The sequence below is a fragment of the Schistocerca piceifrons genome, chromosome 6 (assembly GCF_021461385.2).
Source record: "Schistocerca piceifrons isolate TAMUIC-IGC-003096 chromosome 6, iqSchPice1.1, whole genome shotgun sequence".
Classification (NCBI taxonomy): Eukaryota; Metazoa; Arthropoda; class Insecta; order Orthoptera; family Acrididae; genus Schistocerca; species Schistocerca piceifrons.
In genome coordinates, this window is record NC_060143.1 from 91,732,932 (window position 1) to 91,753,255 (window position 20,324).

Below are 20,324 nucleotides of genomic sequence, written 5' to 3' on the forward strand. Positions count from 1 at the left end.
ACCACCTCTGAAGGTCTCACTGTATGGTGGTACAACATGCAATGTGTGGTTTTCATGGGCAATAAAAAGGACGGAAATAATGTTTATCTTGATCTCGATTCTAATTTTCTGTACAGGTTCTGGATTTCTCGTAACCAAGGTGATGCAAAACCTTTTATGATATGTGTATGCTTAGGCCAAGAAAAATACACAGCAAGAGCGCAAGTGGTGACAAATAACGAAACGCACTATGACGGTGTACTTGGGTTTGATTTCTTGTGCACTAATGAGCAGACATATTTGTCGCAGACAGAAGGATCAGATTAGGTCATAGAAACTACAACCTAGGAAATCATTCTTCAAATCATACTCAAAGGAGCAGCAACACTGACGTCGTGGGATCGATCGACCCCACCGGCGCATCAGTTCAAACCCTCAGAGTCAATGAACAGATTGATCAGCCTCACCAAATTCCCCAGGGAACAGGAAAAATAATCTACGTCCAAGTCAAGTCATCCCGATGTAAAGAGGCAACTCTGTTATTGATCGAGTGGTCGGATGAATGTGAGTTACTGAACAAAGTACATTATTACATTGCGAGAAGCATTGGAGTAGCTAGAATAGTGAAACAGAATGTAACTAGAGTCCCAGTAATAATAATGAACATGAGCAATGGAGACGTTGTATTACCACGAGGAACAAAAGTTGCTGAAGTGTCGAACATAAGTAAAAGTGATGTCATACTGATTCCAAATGAAGTTTCAAATGTCACAGTTACGAAGACAGATTTTTCTAGTGGTACCGAGAAATTGCAGTCAGGGGTCAAAATTAATAATGAAATAAAGAGCAAGATTTGGCAGAAGAAAGAACATTCAACAGTTGAAGAGCAGAAGATTTTAGCGCCCAGTTACTGTGCCAAGCTACGAATTGTATAATACAAAAAATAAGTATTGAAGTGTGTGCCTTTTATTAAATTGTGAAGTCATGTTGGTCTGAATAAATGAACAGACAGTGGAAGCATCACTGATTATTTAGCGTGGCTGACAAGGCTCGTGTTTCTGATAGAAGCAGCCTGCACAGTGGGAACTGGCATGGGCGCGACCACAGGCGCACTGTTGCCACGCACTCAGCAGCTGAATGCTGAAGGCATTTTATACGGTTAGGCGATGAAACAACTAGAATGGTGTTAATCGATCAAGTACATTATCATTGCTGCCTCTCAAGTTTTCTCGGCGTTACTAAATAATACTGTGCTTTCAGGTGGTCAGCCAAGTTGCTAATTTCATTTTTCTGTAGGACGTTTCGCCGACTAACCCAGTAGTTTTCCCCTGGTTCTGTGAGCTGTGTTATAATGTTTACTTACTGCCTGGGCTCCAACAAGACCTTTTTCAGCTTGTGAGAGCAGGGCTGGCTTTTGTAAGACTTGGACCTATTTGGCCAAATGTTCCAACATGCTGGGTGTAGGGCAGGATTCTTTAGAGACTGGGAATGTTTGGGGGGATGGGGGAGGAGGAGGATTTCCAGTTTTGGCATTCACTTGATATACAAGGGAAATGTGCCAAAAACATTGGTTGGACTTGAGTATTATTCTTTTTTTTTCCATACTACATGTATTTTCTGTGCCAATAGATTTCCTGTTTCGACAGCATTGGTGTAAGACCAAATTTTTATTCATCTCTTCACTGAACATTCACATACCGTGAAGGGGGCGCAAGGCCGCGATGGAACAATGACATTCACATGTGGTAGATCCTTCTGGTGTCCCTGCCTAACCTCCACTGGAATCACAGTACACAAATCTTTTTATTCTATTTTGTAATCTTTGTTGACTAATTTTAATTCCACTTCAAATGTGTGATTAGGTTGTGGTGCTTAGCAATATAAGTCCTGTAAAACTGGTATTATGTCTCATAGAAACCTAACCTTATTTTAAAGTTTTGTTGTCCTCTATGTATCTACATATATATAAATTAAAGTCCGCCATTGCAGTTTCTGTCTGTATGTTTGGGCTAATCTCACGAACTACTGCGGTGGTTTTTATACAGTTTTCACTATTAGACAGATAGTTTCATTAAAAAATTTTGCGTATATAATTTATTAACATTTTGTGCAAACTGGCTGAACTATGATGATTTTAAGTGCACTGCGTGGTGAAACCGATGCCATTGCCATCTGGAGGTGAATGGCATAACTCTTTGAAATCATGATGAAAGAAACGCTATTGCTAATGCAACCACACATGCCAAGAGCTTTTACGAACCATTCCTATAGTATAACTAACTTGTTAAGCAAGTATGGCAGAATGAGAACCGCTGACACCTTCATAATAGCGAGACTGATGTGGCCACGACATGTGATATTGGGTAAACATTAGCCACTACTTCACTCCTTAAATACCCCAGCATTTTAGCTGATAGGGCAGTCAGACAGAGCGACGGTGTACATAATGTCTGGACTTAATTCCCTGATTACAGCAAAGTGACATCTGGGACAGGTCTGTTGTAGATTTTCTGCACACTACTGAACAATGACAGTGGGAAGAGATGCCTACATCACCATAATAACCAGTCGCAGAGTTAAACATCACAGTCTGCTGATGTCGCAGCCACTGTCGCAGATGGATGGATCTGGAGGCCTCCTTATCATCCCGGTTCAGGACAGCACCGCTTCTGATACTCTGGGGGTTGAGCTAGGCCCAACCTAATCAGCAGATCAGGATCGCTGTACTACACAGGTACAAGACAACCGTCATCGCAGTTCAACAGATGAAGAAGAATGGCAGTGGGCGGGAGGTGACAGCACCTCTAAAATTGGCATGTGCAGTGAAACACACACAAGACCTTCACTCACTTTCACAGCTATGTGATATGGCAAGTGCTAAAACCACCGTGAGCAGCAACTACCACAGCTGCAGTTGGCAAGGAATGGGAGTGCAGCATCAGCTACCCTGAGTGGACTGAAGGCCACTTATGACTTGATTCTATGACAGGCATCAAGATCCAATATCAACATGAGTCAAGAAACTGCTTGCAACTTACGGAAATAAACAACTAATTCTGAGCCTTCTTTCCTACACCAATTGGCGGCAACAGATCACCACCATCTTCTGAGGAAAACCGGCAAGAAGCGAACTGAGAGAGTGCCTCCTGACACAGAACCATTTCTACTTACACCTTCCAAACAGCCACCTCTTGCAAAACAAGAAAAATACTGTTTCATTTCCTGCATGAAATTAATTTAATTGAACTAATACAAGTGGCTTTGCTAGAAGATCAGCCAAGTGGTTCATTTGATCAATTTGTTCCAGTGTCACTCTGTCTGTCTGTGAGCAAGCCTATTTCCTGACCTGAGGTACGTGGTGTGATGTACAATCCTCCTTGGCCTAGTGAACAATGCATCACATACGGCTGTTGTGAGCCCACTTGAGGATGAGTATGGCTCTCCTATTTACATCAATTCCATATTCGCTTGGCAGGCTTGTGTATTCAGCAGACACAACACAGCTGTACACTGTGTGTGTGTGTGTGTGTGTGTGTGTGTGTGTGTGTGAGCGCGTGCACACGCGCGCGTGTGTGCATGCGTGCGTGCGTGCGTGCGCTCTAACTTGAAAATAGATTCGTCTGAAAGCTAGTGAGATTTTCCTTTCTCTCTGAGTGCTTATCGGCGACTCAGAGCTTCTGCTATTCACTGGATTGTTACCTTCACTCTTAAATTATTTACATTCAACTAGAACTTCTCATACCATATTTACGTTAATAAATGGCTGTGTTGTAGTTTTTAATGTTGGAGAGTCTTTTAAGAAAAAAGACATTTATTATATATACTGAGAAATAGCAATTTATAGTAATAGAAACAATAATATAGTGGATATGAGTAATGAACAGAAAAGTGAAGATGAGATTTGAAAAAGGTCTGATGCCAAATAGTTGAGTAGTAAAATAAGAATGTTTGAGCAAATCTTTTTAAAAATACTGTTCTCACAAATAATATGTAAGTGAGGAGCCACAAAGAGGATGGTATATGAAGGGAAGGGATTTTAGAAGAGCAGGCAGAAACAAGGTTATCGATTGTGCAAAACCTCCTATGAACAACAGCTATGCACTAGGAACGTTGTTAAATTCACAGAATAGCTCTTACGAGGAGGAGATTGAGAAGAGATTTTTCTTTTCATTGAATGTTTTTCTTCATTATTACTTGCCTCGTACTTACTGAACTGGAGATTCATAGCTATCATAACATGTAAATGAACTGATCCTTACTGAAACTGGAACAAGATGGCGTAAGTCATTTACCTTTATAATTAGTGTAAATGAACATGTGTATACAAGCACGATGCACACTTTCTTTAAAGTTTTTGTAGCAGGAAACAACGCAATGGAAACATAAAAAGCCAAGTATGATACACATGGACTTATAATATTCTGTTGTAATACTTTTCTTCTTTGTTTTATACACATATCAGAGACTTATAAGCTACTGAAAAATGTCACACAACCAGTTTTTATACAGAAGAATGACTAGTTTGTTGAAAATTCTGGACTGAATGGTCTTGGTATAACTGGCCAATTATTGCAATAATTCAAACAATTTCTATCACAGTCTGAATATGGTCACAACAGTAAGGAGAAACACTTTTGTTATTCATCTCCCTTAGGTCCACCAGGCTCAGGCAGTTCGTCGTCGTCTTCTGCTGACACAGTAACACCGTCTCCCGTATAGTCGAGAGGCAACTCAACTAAGCCATTCTCATCAACTTCGGAAAGAATGCTGCAGATCAGAGGAGACTCCACACCAAGCACGTACTCACAGGTCTTTGGCTCCAGTAAATACAGTGCAACAGCTCCCGGACTTGCACTGTTCTCTAAGCATTTTAGTTTTACCTAAAACATAAATAATGTGTTTTAGTGTACAACAGCAATCTTAACATAGTTTGAATTTAGAGAAAAATAAATTCAATTTTATTGCAGGATGAGTTGCCAGTATTATTTTTAAAATGAGACTCCATTTCAGATTTTTATCTAGAAGTCTGGAATCACGAAGTCTATTCATATATTACCAGTTTGAGAGATTACAAACAGTCCATCTTCAGACCTTCACTTATTAAAAGTAATTTGTAAGTGTTTATTCATTATTTAAACAAGTAATTCATTCATTCACTTGAGCTAAACAGCCTAGATAAGTTGAAGTTCGTTTGACGTGGTGAGGTCTCTTGAATCCAAAAGTAGAAAGGTTACTTTGGAAAAGAGGGAGACAATTTTGTATGTAGAAACTATTTGAATAGACTTTACAATATCAGACAGAAAAATAAAAACCTATTATTGACACAACAGTGCAGGTTGTGGGGGACAGTAGGTTATCATACGTTGAGACCTGGATAATTTTTCAAGTTGGGAATGTTTTCTAAGGATAACTCTCATCTGCATAGTTCAAAAAAGGTGGTGGTGGAGGGGAGGATCCAGATGACCCAGGTTGTGAAGCAGCCATTAAAATCAAGCATGTCACGTTCAGCTGCATTTATGCCAAAGAGTGGTGCACTTTGTTCTTGGTAGCTGTCTGGTGGCCATTCATTCTGGTGGACACCTGGTTGGTAGTAATACCAATATACAAAGCTATGCAAATGATTGCAGTGAGCTGGCAATGACATGTGGCTTTCACAGGTGGCTCTGCTCTGATGGGGTTGGGTGAACTTGGGACAGGAATATGAAGTGCTGGATGAATGGATTCGGCAGCTCTTGCATTTGTGTCTCCCACAGGGATATGAGCCCTATGGCAATAGACTGGGATTGGGAGTGTCATGGGAATGGACTAGGATGTTGCAGAGATTGAGTGGGCAGCGGAATATGACTTTAGCAAGGATGGAAAGGATCTTGGGTAGGATGCCTCTCATTTCAAGACATTATGATACATAATCACAGCCCTGGGTGAAGGATATGATTCAGTTGTTCCAGTCCGGGGTAGTATTGGGTGATGTAGGGAGCGCTCCTTTGTAGCTGGTTCTCAAGGGTGCTGGGACGATTGGGAGTATGCGGGGATATGGCATGGGAAATCTGTTTGAGGATCAGATCTGAGGGTGATGCCTGTCTGTGAAGACCTTTGCGAGACCTTCAGCATATTGGGTAAGTTGCAGTCTGGCCAGATATAGCAGTCATATGTTTATGAGGTGTGCTTGCTCGTGGGAATATGTGTGTGTTTTCCTTTCTTTTCTGAAGAAAACTTCGACTGAAAGCTTAGTGCGTAACAATCTTTTCATTGTGCCTGTTTGCAATTCAATGTATCATCTTTAAGGTGAATAGCAATCAATCCTTTCTATGATTGCTGACATTTCAACCTAGACTTCCCACTACAACAGATCAGTATGATTAATAGTAAGTAGCCCTCCACTGAATGGCACAAGTCTTCGCTTGTTCCGCTGGATGAGGGCTAATCTAAATGTATCCTATGCCATTTACCAAGGCAAAAAGAATACTTAGAAAAATCCTTTGTAATCACTTCTTTTCATTAACTGATATTCATTACATCTTTAACAGAGTGAAAGCGTAATTTTGAAATGTTATTCACTATGAGGTGAAATAAAATGTGGCATCTTTCAAAGGAAAATCTCATAATTTACTAATTTACGGAAAGTGTTGTGAAGCCCACAAACTGCACGAGTTACACTTCAGCTATACTATCAGATAAAACCAAGCTGGAGACATGCATATCTTACCTCAGTTTGGCGGGCACGACCAGTTTTGTCACATATTGTTCCCCCAGTATACAAATGGGAAATATGTTTTCGCTGGCCAAGTGGTTTCGGTCTTTTGTGGGGGTTTCTGTACAACCAATTCACATGTGCTTCCTTGTTAAAGTATCCAAGGTTGACCACTGTTTTTGTACCATCTTTTTCTTCGTGAAACTGTTTCACACTTGCTCCATAGCAAAACTCATACTTCCACCAACCTGTACCCTGAAATGGTTTCATAAGACAAATGTGTTGTAATTTACAGTTATCATTAGTAATATGAAATTAAATTAACAATTATGTTATTGGAAATATACTGTTACAAGTCAAAACTCTCTTCTCAATTAAGACAGAAACCAAAACTTAGAGAAGGAAGGAAAGAACAAATGAATTTCATAACACGACCCTTTAAGCACTCCACAGGAATGCTCCCCCAGGTTTTTGTAGAAGGAAAAACCTGAACAATTAAAACGAATTCTGTGATCCAGTAAATAGCACATAGCAAACATATTGATGCCAGCAGTAACTATCAGGACAAGGAAAGCTTTTACTTACACACTTTAAGTCACCTACATCACAACACCTTACATTACTTCACAAACAGTTCAAAATATCAAAATGAGGTTTTCAGCAAATGGTAGTACACAAAGGAGCAAATATTTGCAAGTCTTATCCATTCCTTTCTCTTATCAATCAATATTTTGAAGCAAACAATGGAAAATCCAAGATGGAGTGTAACAATATTATGAAAAGGAAAGTTGTTACTCATCATATAGCGGAGATGCTGAGTCGCAGATAGGCACAGCAAAATGACTGTCACAAATAAAGCTTCCGACCAGTAAGGCCTTTGTCAAAAATACACGACACAAACACACACACAAGTGCAACTCACACACATGACTGCAGTCTGCACACTACATGGCTTCAGTTGCCTGAGAGTGCAGTCGTGTGTGTGTGTGTGTGTGTGTGTGTGTGTGTGTGTGTGTGTGTGTGTGTGTGTTTTTTTGTTTGTTTGTTTGTTTCGGCGCCTTACTGGCTGAAAGCTTTATTTGTGACCGTCTTTTTGCTGTGCCTATATGTGACTCAGCATCTCCACTACATGGTGAGTAGCAACTTTCCTTTTCATAATATTATGAAGCAGTTATGTAATTTAAATTGAAATTAAACACTTTTTAAAAGTGTGATACACCATGAAAAGAGAATACAGTGATATCGATATTAAATACCATTAAGAAAAGTATCTTGTTCCATACATAACAACAACTGCTTCAGTATGTGGACTGACAAAAAAGTGAAGAGTATTAATCTACATCAAGATACACTACTTTCTTTGCGCACTATCTGCTAAAACATTTCAATAGTTTAAACTTATTATGAAATATTAGAAGTGATATGAACTAGATAACCTACACTGCATAATTTAAGTCAGTGCTGTAAGCATTATGGAAGTTCAGAAGGTCAACCAGATGGTCAATGTAACACATCGACCATCACAGATTTTAGGTGAAATTTTGTGTGAGCATTCATACATTTTCCCTATGAACACTGGTAAAGTTTCACTTTCCCCAATCTAATACTTGCAGAGATTTATTCATTTGTCTGACTACACAATAATCATCTTATTTTTTGGGTCTATGGAACAAAAACTGAATCTAATTCATTCATCTAATATTGCAGCTACCAAAAGTGGACACACAAATTTTCAACACAATATCTCCGCCAATATTGTCATGAAAGAAACAAAACCAGGCCGTCATCTTGTACAACTTTATGTGCTCTCTTAAGTGGCATGATAAAAAAAAAAGATTTCTTGAGAAGTTTGGCTTTTTATACCTCTGGAAGTAGCAGTGGGATAAATCTAAAACTTAGCACATATAATTTAGCAACAAAAGATTTTAGAATATAAAATTTCATTCCCCTACTGCTTTCTAATAGTCTACAAACTAAGGACAAAGTTGATGACTTTCCTAAACATGCCAAAAATGGCTATTTTTGGCCAACTCTTGGGGAGGGGAAAAAGAGAGAGAGAGAGAGAGAGAGAGAGAGAGAGAGAGAGAGAGAGAGAGAGTTTTTTGCAAACGTTTTAAACCATTTTCATTAGAAAGCCCATGTTCTAAACTTTATTTGGTTTTGTGATGCACGCATAGAAGGCCCCAAAAAATAACGACAATGTGAAGCACAGTCGGCTGAAAAAGGATGCTGGGGGGGGGGGGGGGGGGGGGAATTGACAAGTAAACAATTACCAGCAGAAATCATTATAGCTTGCATAACATAAGACAGCTTTCTGTGCATAGAGGCAGAACAGCGAAGGGATGAGAACTGTGCACACACGGCAGCAGAGGGCGGACAAACAAAGTCCATGTTGCCAAACTGCATTGCTGTGGACAACTGTCAGGCTCATTTGCCTTTGGTACATCATATAATACATTCAAATCTATGAGGGGAATAGTAAATATTAAAACCAATTTCATTCAGTTGTCATGAGAGAAATGTTAATTCATATCTTGATGACGTTGCGTCCAGTGCTCCACAGATTTAATCCGAGTGACATCAGGGGGCGAGAACAGCTGATAGAGCTATATGAAGACGTGAAGTACAATTTTTCTCAACACGACAAGATCATTGAGACTGCTTGCAATAACTATCATTTATTGTGATTTGAACTGTATTGTAAGTAAAAATTTAATACACAACAGAATTAACTTCAAGCACAAACCGAAATCATTATATTTGCTTGACAACTGTTGCTACTCAATAGATTACATTTGCTTGACAATTGTTGCTACTCAATAGAATTTTTTAAAATGTGTAGAAGGTGTGTGTGACTATCGTAAAAATGGTCAGTAAGTTGTCATATTTTTCAAGGTTAATGAGCATTGTGAATGTAAACTAACTCGTTCGACATTACAGTGAGAAACTGGATTTATAATCTATTGAACAAGCAAACAATTAACCATCATCTGTGAATAACTCCAGGGAATGATGACTAATAGCATCGAAAAAGACTGATATCTTGACAAGTAACAGTTACTGTCATTTTAGGGCCTTATCCAATTCCTGCCTTGAAAATGACAGGGGTTTACATGTGGAAAATATCGGACTTTTGACGAATTTGCCCAGCCACAATCCTCGCTTGTTATTAAACCATAAAATATGGTGGGAGAAGCTTAACTTCTCCTTTGGCAATATGTTGAACATTATAGCCTGCATAATTCAAAGGATGCAAAGACCTAATCAGAAATGCTAGGAAGTTCTCATTATCATGTACACAACTGATATGTTGACAAACACATTTTTTAAACCACGAGTCCTTAACACTAAGAAATATTATTACTTTGTTCCAAAGGCTACATCGCAATACCACAGTCACTTCTATTTGAATCTGTTTCCGAAAAACCTAATTGTAAATTTACGATGATAGGTTCAGCACTTCCCTGTCAAATTGTTCTTTCTGAAGCTTTTCAGCATGCTGCACACACCATGCCCACACTACAGGTGGGATGTTGTCTATTGCCTCATGCACAAGAGATTCAGTGAATGTTATCTTGAATGTCCCCCCCCCCCCCCCCCCAACCCCATAGCCTTATCCTTTACCCAAATTAATTCCATAGGGCTACATTGACAGTGACATGTGGATAAATGCAAAACTGTGTGACCCCGTTCACATGCAAGGAAGTCATGTTTGCAAGTTCTGTCACGTGACTTGTAAACATTAAAGAGCTGCAGGAGATTGGCACAAGTCTGGTTGATACCGTGCTTAATATTTTTATTTTTAAGCCAGGGGAAAATATCCACTTTTCTGGTGTTTATACTTGGAGTTTTCTCTGAACAGTTGAATTATAACTGGCAACGGCCGACTTCGAAGCAAGGCATGACAAGAATTGTGAATCACGTCATGAAACTGACAGCCTTCATTTCCAAATGGTAGTCACTGCTGTTTTTCTTACACATAAATACAAGGTTACTCTCAGAAACAAAACCAGACGAAGAGTCAGCATGCAGAATAATTATCTGAGAACCTATTCCTATGAAAACTTTATAATTGCCAGTACCATCACTCATTTTCCAGCAGATTTTCCTGGAATGATTCTAACTGACCCATGTTTCATCAAGGTAACACAATGTTCAACTACCACCTCCTCTTGTATATTGAGTCTTTATATGGGATGTAGTTCATGCTGCACCTATGTCACTTCTTTGAACTAAAAACTCTCCTCTTAACCTATCAGGAACCAACATCTTTTAAAATTCTTTACAATGATGAAGCGTTTACCACTGAAGCTAATTTTCTCCTGCATAACTGTAAAATGTTTTTGTGATATTGGGCATTCATCATTCACATGGAGAACTTTAAATCATCATTATTAAAACCATACATTTGTGTTACAGATTCCTTGCGATTTCAATGCTTTCCAGGCAAAACGAGACCAACTTTTTCTACAGTTCCTACAGTTCTGACACTTTCATTTACAATTCTCTTTACAGTTCTCTTGCCTACACCACATGGTTCTGGAGTCCGTTCTCGTGTCTTCAAATGTCAACAGTAGGACACCAGCTTTCAAATTCACGCTTGAAAAAGTTATAAATGCGGTAAATAATCCCCCTTGCCTACTTGTGAAGAATTTCACATTTATTACTGTCACCTGGCTCTTTTCTTAAATTGCACATAAACATTTACAGATACTCATTCACACTTATACTGCCACACACACACACACACACACACACACACACACACACACACACACAAAAAATTAAAAAAAAAAAACTGTTAAAAAAAAAAACTGACAGTTGAATGAATAGTTCGGCTGTCACAAAGTACGGCAACAGCGCAACATGTAGGAGAGAGGTTCTCGCTGTTTAGATGCAACTCGCTGCTACCCGCTCGGAAAGAGAATGAGTGTAATTGGCTGCCAGTGGCTAGTGGAGGGGGATGTGCAGAATGACTGAACATTGGGCCACCTTCCAACACGATGCAGACTCTAGTAGGGTGCAAATTTTTTTTGGAGATGATGAATTTAGCGAAGTATGTCTTGGAAAAAGGATTTTCTATCAGTTAGTGTTCCAGGCACAAAAACATACACAAAGAAAAGATTGTTTTGCAATTTGCGGGAAATGTATGTATGCTACAAGAATAGAAATGACCCAGAAATGGGGTTCTCAAAATTTTGTGAACTTAGATCAAAATGATGAGTAACAGTTAAACCAACTGGAATGCATGCAGTCAGTTGGAATGCATGCAGTACGTGTTTGCACACTTCACCAGAGTGTTAAGCTTATGCTTAGTGAAGCAGGAATAAGTGCATATTATAAAGAGCTTCTTACCAAAGCAGTCTGCAGTCTGGATGCATGCAACATCACCGTGAAAAATGTCTTGGACCAAAGACTGTAGCATCTGCAGTTGCCAGCTGTTGTACAGAGCATGATTCACAGGAAATTATCATGTACAAGCAATGTATCCATACTGATCAGGACACTATGGACACAAAGCAAATGGTAGTGGGTGAATTTATTAAAGAAGTAGCAACAAAAATTTGAAATTTGTCACGCCTTCATTACATTGCTATTTAGCTTGCATCTTAAAGCCCTTAAATGTCATCTGCAGGAAGATGAGCTCATGATCCTAATAGATTTTACCAAAAATTATTCACTTGTCATTTAGGATGCAGTGCAAGGTTTCCACTGGGAAAAGAGTCAAGCAACAATCCACCCATTTGTTGTTTATTTTCGCCAAAATCAGAAAGTGGATCAATGAGTTTCTCCATGGCCAATGAGTGCCTGTGGCATGACATAATTACTTTATATGTTTTCATCAAGGAGCTGATGAAATGCATAAGAACACAGTTTGCAAGGGTATCCTCATCCATAATTTCAGTGATGGCTCCACTGCCCAACACAAAAATTTCGAAAATTTTCCCAATTTGTGCTGTCGTAAAAGAGACTTTGGAATTCTGGCAGATGGAGTTTTTTTGCTACATGTGATGGAAAGAGACCTCATGATGGAGTCGGAGGTGCAACTAAACGGTTAGCAGCAAGAGCAAGCTTGGAATGGCCAGTTAATAGGCAGATTCTTACACCGATACATCTGTTTCACTTCTGCATTGACAGCATTAATGGGATTAAACTTGCTTGCACCAGCAACTAAGAAATTGAACAAAACAAAGCATTACAAGAAGAGAAATTTAAACAAGGGCATACTCTAGCAAGAACTACAGAAAATAATCATTTTTGCCAACTGTTGTTGTTGTTGTGGTCTTCAGTCCTGAGACTGGTTTGATGCAGCTCTCCATACTACTCTATCCTGTGCAAGCTTCATCATCTCCCAGTAACTACTGCAACCTACATCCTTCTGAATCTGCTTAGTGTATTCATTTCTTGTTCTCCCTCTACGATTTTTACCCTCCACACTGCCCTCCAATGCTAAATTTGTGATCCCTTGATGCCTCAGAACATGTCCTACCAACCGGTCCCTTCTTCTTGTCAAGTTGTGCCACAAACTCCTCCTCTCCCCAATTCTATTCAATACCTTCCCATTAGTTATATGATCTACCCATCTAATCTTCAGCATTGTTCTGTAGCACCACATTTCGAAAGCTTCTATTCTCTTCTTGTCTAAACTATTTATTGTCCACGGTTCACTTCCATACATGGCTACACTCCATACAAATACTTTCAGAAACGACTTCCTGACATTTAAATATATACTCGACGTTAACAATCTTTTCTTCTTCAGAAACACTTTCCTTGCCATTGCCAGTCTACATTTTATATCCTCCCTACTTCGAGCCTCATCAGTTATTTTGCTCCCCAAATAGCAAAACTCCTTTACTACGTTAAGTGTCTCATTTCCTAATCTAATTCCCTCAGCATCAACCGACTTAATTTGACTACATTCCATTATCCTCGTTTTGCTTTTGTTGATGTTCATCTTATACCCTCCTTTCAAGACACTGTCCATACCATTCAAGTGCTCTTCCAAGTCCTTTGCTGTCACTGACAGAATTACAACGTCATCGGCGAACCTCAAAGTTTTTATTTCTTCTCCATGGATTTTAATACCTACTCCAAACTTTTCTTTTGTTTCCTTTATTGCTTGCTCAATATACAGATTGAATAACATCGGGGATAGGCTACAACCCTGTCTCACTCCCTTCCCAACCACTGCTTCCCTTTCATACCCCTCGACTCGTATGATTGCCATTTTCTTTCTGTAGAAATTGTAAATAGCCTTTCGCTCCCTGTATTTTACCCCTGCCACCTTCAGAATCTGAAAGAGAGTATTCCAATCAACATTGTCAAAAGCTTTCTCTAAGTCTACAAATGCTAGAAACGTAGGTTTGCCTTTCCTTAATCTTTCTTCTACGATAAGTCGTAGGGTCAGTATTCTCTCACGTGTTCCAACATTTCTACGGAATCCAAACTGATCTTCCCCGAGGTCAGCTTCTATCAGTTTTTCCATTCGTCTGTAAAGAATTCGCGTTAGTATTTTGCAGCTGTGACTTCTTAAACTGACTGTTCGGTAATTTTCACATCTGTCAACACCTGCTTTCTGTGGGATTGGAATTATTATATTCTTCTTGAAGTATGAGGGTATTTCGCCTGTCTCATACATCTTGCTCACCAGATGGTACAGTTTTGTCAGGACTGGCTCTCCCAAGGCTGTCAGTAGTTCTAACGGAATGTTGTCTACTCCGAGGGCCTTTTTTCGACTCAGGTCTTTCAGTGCTCTGTCAAACTCTTCACGCATTATCATATCTTCCATTTCATCTTCATCTACCTCCTCTTCCATTTTCATAATATTGTCCTCAAGAACATCGCCCTTGTATAGACCCTCTATATACTCCTTCCACCTGTCTGCTTTCCCTTCTTTGCTTAGAACTGGGTTTCCATCAAAGCTTTTGATATTCATGCAAATGGTTCTCCTTTCTCCAAAGGTCTCTCTAATTTTCCTGTAAGCAGTATCTATCTTACCACTAGTGAGATAAGCCTCTACATCCTTACATTTGTCCTCTAGCCATCCCTGCTAAACCATTTTGCACTTCCTGTCAATATAATTTTTAGACGTTTGTATTCCCTTTTGCCTTCTTCATTTACTGCATTTTTATATTTCCTCCTTTCATCAATTAAATTCAATATTTCTTCTGTTACCCAAGGATTTCTACTAGCCCTCGTCTTTTTACCTATTTGATCCTCTGCTGCCTTCACTATTTCATCCCTCAGAGCTACCCATTCTTCTTCTACTGTATTTCTTTCCCCCATTCCTGTCAATTGTTCCCTTATGCTCTCCCTGAAACTCTGTACAACCTCTGGTTCTTTCAGTTTATCCAGGTCCCATCTCCTTAAATTCCCACCTTTTTGCAGTTTCTTCAGTTTTAATCGACAGTACATAACCAATAGATTGTGGTCAGAGTCCACATCTGCGCCTGGAAATGTCTTACAATTTAAAACCTGGTTCTTAAATCTCTGTCTTATCATTATATAATCTATCTGATACCTTTTCGTATCTCCAGGGTTCTTCCATGTATACAAACTTCTTTGAAGTTATGCTCTGCGCAAAATTCTACCAGGCGACTTCCTCTTTCATTTCTTAGCCCCAATCCAAATTCACCTACTATGTTTCCTTCTCTCCCTTTTCCTACTCTCGAATTCCAGTCACCCATCACTATTAAATTTTCGTCTCCCTTCACTACCTGAATAATTTCTTTTATCTCATCATACATTTCATCAATTTCTTCGTCATCTGCAGAGCTAGTTGGCATATAAACTTGTACTACTGTAGTAGGTGTGGGCTTCGTATCTATCTTGGCCACAATAATGCGTTCACTATGCTGTTTGTAGTAGCTTACCCGCATTCCTATTTTTTTATTCATTATTAAACCTACTCCTGCATTACCCCTATTTGATTTTGTATTTATAACCCTGTATTCACCTGACCAAAAGTCTTGTTCCTCCTGCCACCGAACTTCACTAATTCCCACTATATCTAACTTTAACCTATCCATTTCCCTTTTTAAATTTTCTAACCTACCTGCCCGATTAAGGGATCTGACATTCCACGCTCCGATCCGTAGAACGCCAGTTTTCTTTCTCCTGATAACGACGTCCTCTTGAATAGTCCCCGCCCGGAGATGCAAATGGGGGACTATTTTACCTCCGGAATATTTTACCCAAGAGGACGCCATCATCATGTAATCATACAGTAAAGCTGCATGCCCTCGGGAAAAATTACGGCTGTAGTTTCCCCTTGCTTTCAGCCGTTCACAGTACCAGAACAGCAAGGCCATTTTGGTTAGTGTTACAAGGCCAGATCAGTCAATCATCCAGACTGTTTCCCCTGCAACTACTGAAAAGGCTGCTGCCCCTCTACAGGAACCACACGTTTGTCTGGCCTCTCAACAGATAGCCCTCCGTTGTGGTTGCACCTACGGTACGGCTATCTGTATCGTTGAGGGACGCTAGCCTCCCCACCAATGGCAAGGTCCGTGGTTCATGGGGGGAGGAGCCATTCCCAGGTAGTTTATTTTTCGATATGGCACATACCACTGATCAACTGTTAGGGCACCTCTTACATCACTGAAAACATTCCTCACCCCTCTAGAAACAGCTTCAAGCAGATGATTGGTGGTTTCCTTTGAATTTCCAGAAATGATAGCTGGATGTGGTAGCAATTCCTCAGCACTCACTGCACTGTACTTGGCCCCCACATCAATAAAGAACTGTGCTGTTTCGAGAAATCCATTTCCACATGTAACTTCAAAAGATAAAATAAGATTTATGAGTTTTTTTTTGTCACAGCTATTTTCAATTTTGGTGGGACTTTGGGATCTTTAACATCTTTACTGGTATTTAAAAAAGTAATTAAACTACTCTGTCCAGCCTCACATGCACGTTTCAACAAATTTGAAGTCCAAGATTTGTGTTCAGTGCAAGAATATACAGGGTGATTCAAAAAGAATACCACAACTTTAGGAATTTAAAACTCTACAACGACAAAAGGCAGAGCTAAGCACTATCTGTCGGCGAATTAAGGGAGCTATAAAGTTTCATTTAGTTGTACATTTATTCGCTTGAGGCGCTGTTGACTAGGCGTCAGCGTCAGTTGATGCTAAGAGGGCGGCCGCTCAACAGAGAGCTTTTTGTGTTATTGAGTACGGCAGAAGTGAATCGATGACAGTTGTTCAGCGTGCATTTCGAACGAAGTATGGTGTTAAACCTCCTGATAGGTGGTGTGTTAAACGTTGGTATAAACAGTTTACAGAGAATGGGTGTTTGTGCAAAGGGAAAAGTTCTGGACGGCCGAGAACGAGTGATGAAAATGTAGCACGCATCCAGCAAGCATTTGTTCGCAGCCCAGGAAAATCGACTCGCAGAGCTAGCAGAGAGCTGCAAATTCCACAATCAACTGTATGGAGAGTCCTACGAAAAAGGTTAGTTATGAAACCTTATCGTCTGACATTGGTTCAAGCACTGTCTGCAGCTGATAAGATTAAAAGAATCGATTTCTGTGATTTTATCCTTGCTCAAATGGAAACAGATGAATCTTTCGTTTCAAAGATTGTATTTAGTGATGAAGCAACTTTCCACACTAACGGGAAACAACTCAGTATGAACGTGTCTCGCCTAAGGTGAACGTTTTCTGTGCCATTTCAGCCAATAAAGTTTTTGGTCCCTTTTTCTTCGAAGGTGCTACTGTAACTGGACTACAGTATCTGGAGATGTTAGAGAATTGGCTGTTCCCTCAGCTCGAACAAGAAGTACAACAATTCATATTTCAGCAGGATGGAGTGCCACCACATTGGCACTTTTATCTGTCCGTAACTACCTGAACGTCAACTACCCGAGGCGATGGATCGGCCACCAGGCAGCCCGTGACAGAGCACTTCATCACTGGCCTCCAAGAAGCCCTGATCTTACCCCCTGCGATTTTTTCTTATGGGGGTATGTTAAGGATATGGCGTTTCGGCCACCTCTCCCAGCCACCATTGATGATTTGAAACGAGAAATAACAGCAGCTATCCAAACTGTTACGCCTGATATGCTACAGAGAGTGTGGAACGAGTTGGAGTATCGGGTTGCTATTGCTCGAATGTCTGGAGTGGGCCATATTGAACATCTCTGAACTTGTTTGTGAGCGAAAAAAAAACCTTTTTAAATACTCTTTGTAATGATGTATAACAGAAGGTTATATTATGTTTCTTTCATTAAATACACATTTTTTAAGTTGTGGTATTCTTTTTGAATCACCCTGTACATTTTACATGCTAAACAGACCAATATGCCATTGATTTTTCTCCTTGCCATCAAACACATAATCAAATTTCTTCCAAATCAACAATTTCAATTTGTTTTCTTGCAATGATGTGAAATCACCTTGTTTCAACTTACATGAAATGATGAGCATGGTGTTCGTTTTAATAAAGCACTCTCACTAATATTTACTCCTGTGGAATTACTATGTGGTGAGTTAATTACTATCAAAGCTTTAACTGAAGGCAGCAGAAATTTAGTAACTCGCATCTCTCAGGTAGCCAGTGGCCGGGCTAGTCACCCAGAACATGCTTCATGGACTGCAAGAAAGATAAGATTGCCACAACATAACCACAAAATGGAAGCCCTTTTGGGACAGCGAAAGTGGACATAACCAGAAGGTAACGACAGAAAAGGTGTATGATGGAAACAGATTTCCACTATACATGCAACTTTCAAACATTCCAAGAATGCCAACACACCTGAAGTTTTCAGCTGATGATACAACAAACGTACAATGCTGTTCACTGACCACATGTAACACGACTAGACAAAAATCATATAAGATTGATACCGGCCTTTAATTTTTAATTAGGAAGCAATTATCCACAAATCTCTGAAACTGTGCATACTTTTATCAGCAAAGTAACAATTACTACGGATATCCACACACATGTGTATGCACCCTCGCATCACCCCCCCCCCCCCCCACACACACACACACACACACACACACACACACACAGAGAGAGAGAGAGAGAGAGAGAGAGAGAGAGAGAGAGAGAGGGGGGGGGGGGAGGGAGGGGGGGAGTCTTCACCCCTTCTTTCACCTGCCTCGTGTCTATTTGCTGCTATAGTCACACCAACATTATAGCATGTGATATACAACTTTCTGTGCATGAGTGGGAGACCTCTAGCACCATTCTCCCACTTTCATTCATTTCCACTGAGTTGTTAATATGTTACTTTATCTAGCTTGTCCTTATGTGTACGTAGCAGTGTGCAGAGGAAATTTATGAATTTTTCTGAAGGCTTAGGTTGTGGCTACTTTTCCCTACTTAGGTGGGACTGAGGCCAATGCCACTGCTGCAGCATCCCATGCTGTTTGTTCTGTTTTACGACAATGTTTTTTAGGCATCTTGATGCCCTAATATCTAAAACGGTATCAAGTGGCTGGAGCAGGCTATTTTCAATCAGATTCTTGTATTAGGCCAAACAGAAGAGAGATGAAACTTCATGGCAGACTAAAACTGTGCCCCAGACTGAGACTTGAACTTGAGATCTTTGGGTTTTACAGGCAAGTGCCCTACCGACTGAACTACCTAAGCACAACTCACAAACCATCCTCACAGCTTTAATTCTGCTAGTATCTTATCTCCTACCTTCCAGACTTCACAGAAGCTCTCTTGTGAAACTTGCAAGACTAGAAGACTGGAAGGAAGGATGCTGCGGAGACATGGCTTAGCCACAGCCTGGGAAATGTTTCCAGAATTCCAGAATGCTGCAGAGTGCGGGCTGATATAAAATTTCCTAGCAGATTAAAACTTTGTGCCAGACTGTGACTCGAACTTAGGACCTTTGCCTTTCAAGGGCAAGTGCTCTATCGACTGAGCTATCCAAGCATGACTCACTACTTGTCCTCACAGCTTTACTTCCGGCAGTACCTCGTCTCCTACCTTCCTATTTAATGAAATACTGATGGAAGTAAAGCTGTGTGGATGGATTGTGAGTCACACCTGGGTAGCTCAGTTGGTAGAGCACTTTCCTGCGAAAGGCAAAGGTCCTGAGTTTGAGTCTTGGTCTGGCACACAGGTTTAATCTGCTAGGAAGTTTCATATCAGCGCACCCTCTGCTGCAGAGTGAAAATTTCATTCAGAGAACAGAGGTAGTTTTACATAACATAAATTAATTAATTAATTCAAAATGTTTAGAAAGGGATAGAATGATGAATGATAGCTTAAGGGTTTAGCAGTCAGTCTGATCTGTGGCATTATGTGTGATATATGAAAGTAACTAACTCGTATTGGGGTAAACATCTTGGCCACTTTTCCTGAGTAGTGTGGCCAGTTTTCTCGACTGAACACCATGCTGGCATTAGTGGTTCATAGATGAAACTACCAAACTGAAAGAAACAACAAGGATCAACATTTTCAGGTCAAATGTGATTCTTTAATTTAAACACTGATGTGGTAAAAGTGTAAAGATGAGGTAATAATAGTAATAATAATAATAATAATAATAATAATAATAATAGGAAACTTCCCAGCACATAAATGGATTAATCAAAATGGATGGAGGTTGGTCAAATTCTGCAGGATATTCAACCTTAAAATCAAGTCAATGTCAAGAAGAAACCATCAAAACAAGTGACATGGAG

General features: G+C 39.9%; 1 protein-coding gene across 1 annotated transcript in view; it reads right to left on the reverse strand.

Moving 5' to 3' along the window:
• Nucleotides 1-4,374: 4,374 nt before the first annotated feature.
• Nucleotides 4,375-20,324, reverse strand: part of LOC124803013 (endoplasmic reticulum lectin 1) — a 102,281-nt gene continuing 86,331 nt past the window's right edge. The window contains exons 9-10 of the mRNA XM_047264119.1: nucleotides 6,686-6,925; nucleotides 4,375-4,859 (exon numbers count right to left, since the gene is read on the reverse strand). Coding sequence (XP_047120075.1) covers nucleotides 4,617-4,859; nucleotides 6,686-6,925 — 483 coding nt within the window. The 3' untranslated portion in view covers nucleotides 4,375-4,616. The remainder of the gene's footprint in view (nucleotides 4,860-6,685; nucleotides 6,926-20,324) is intronic.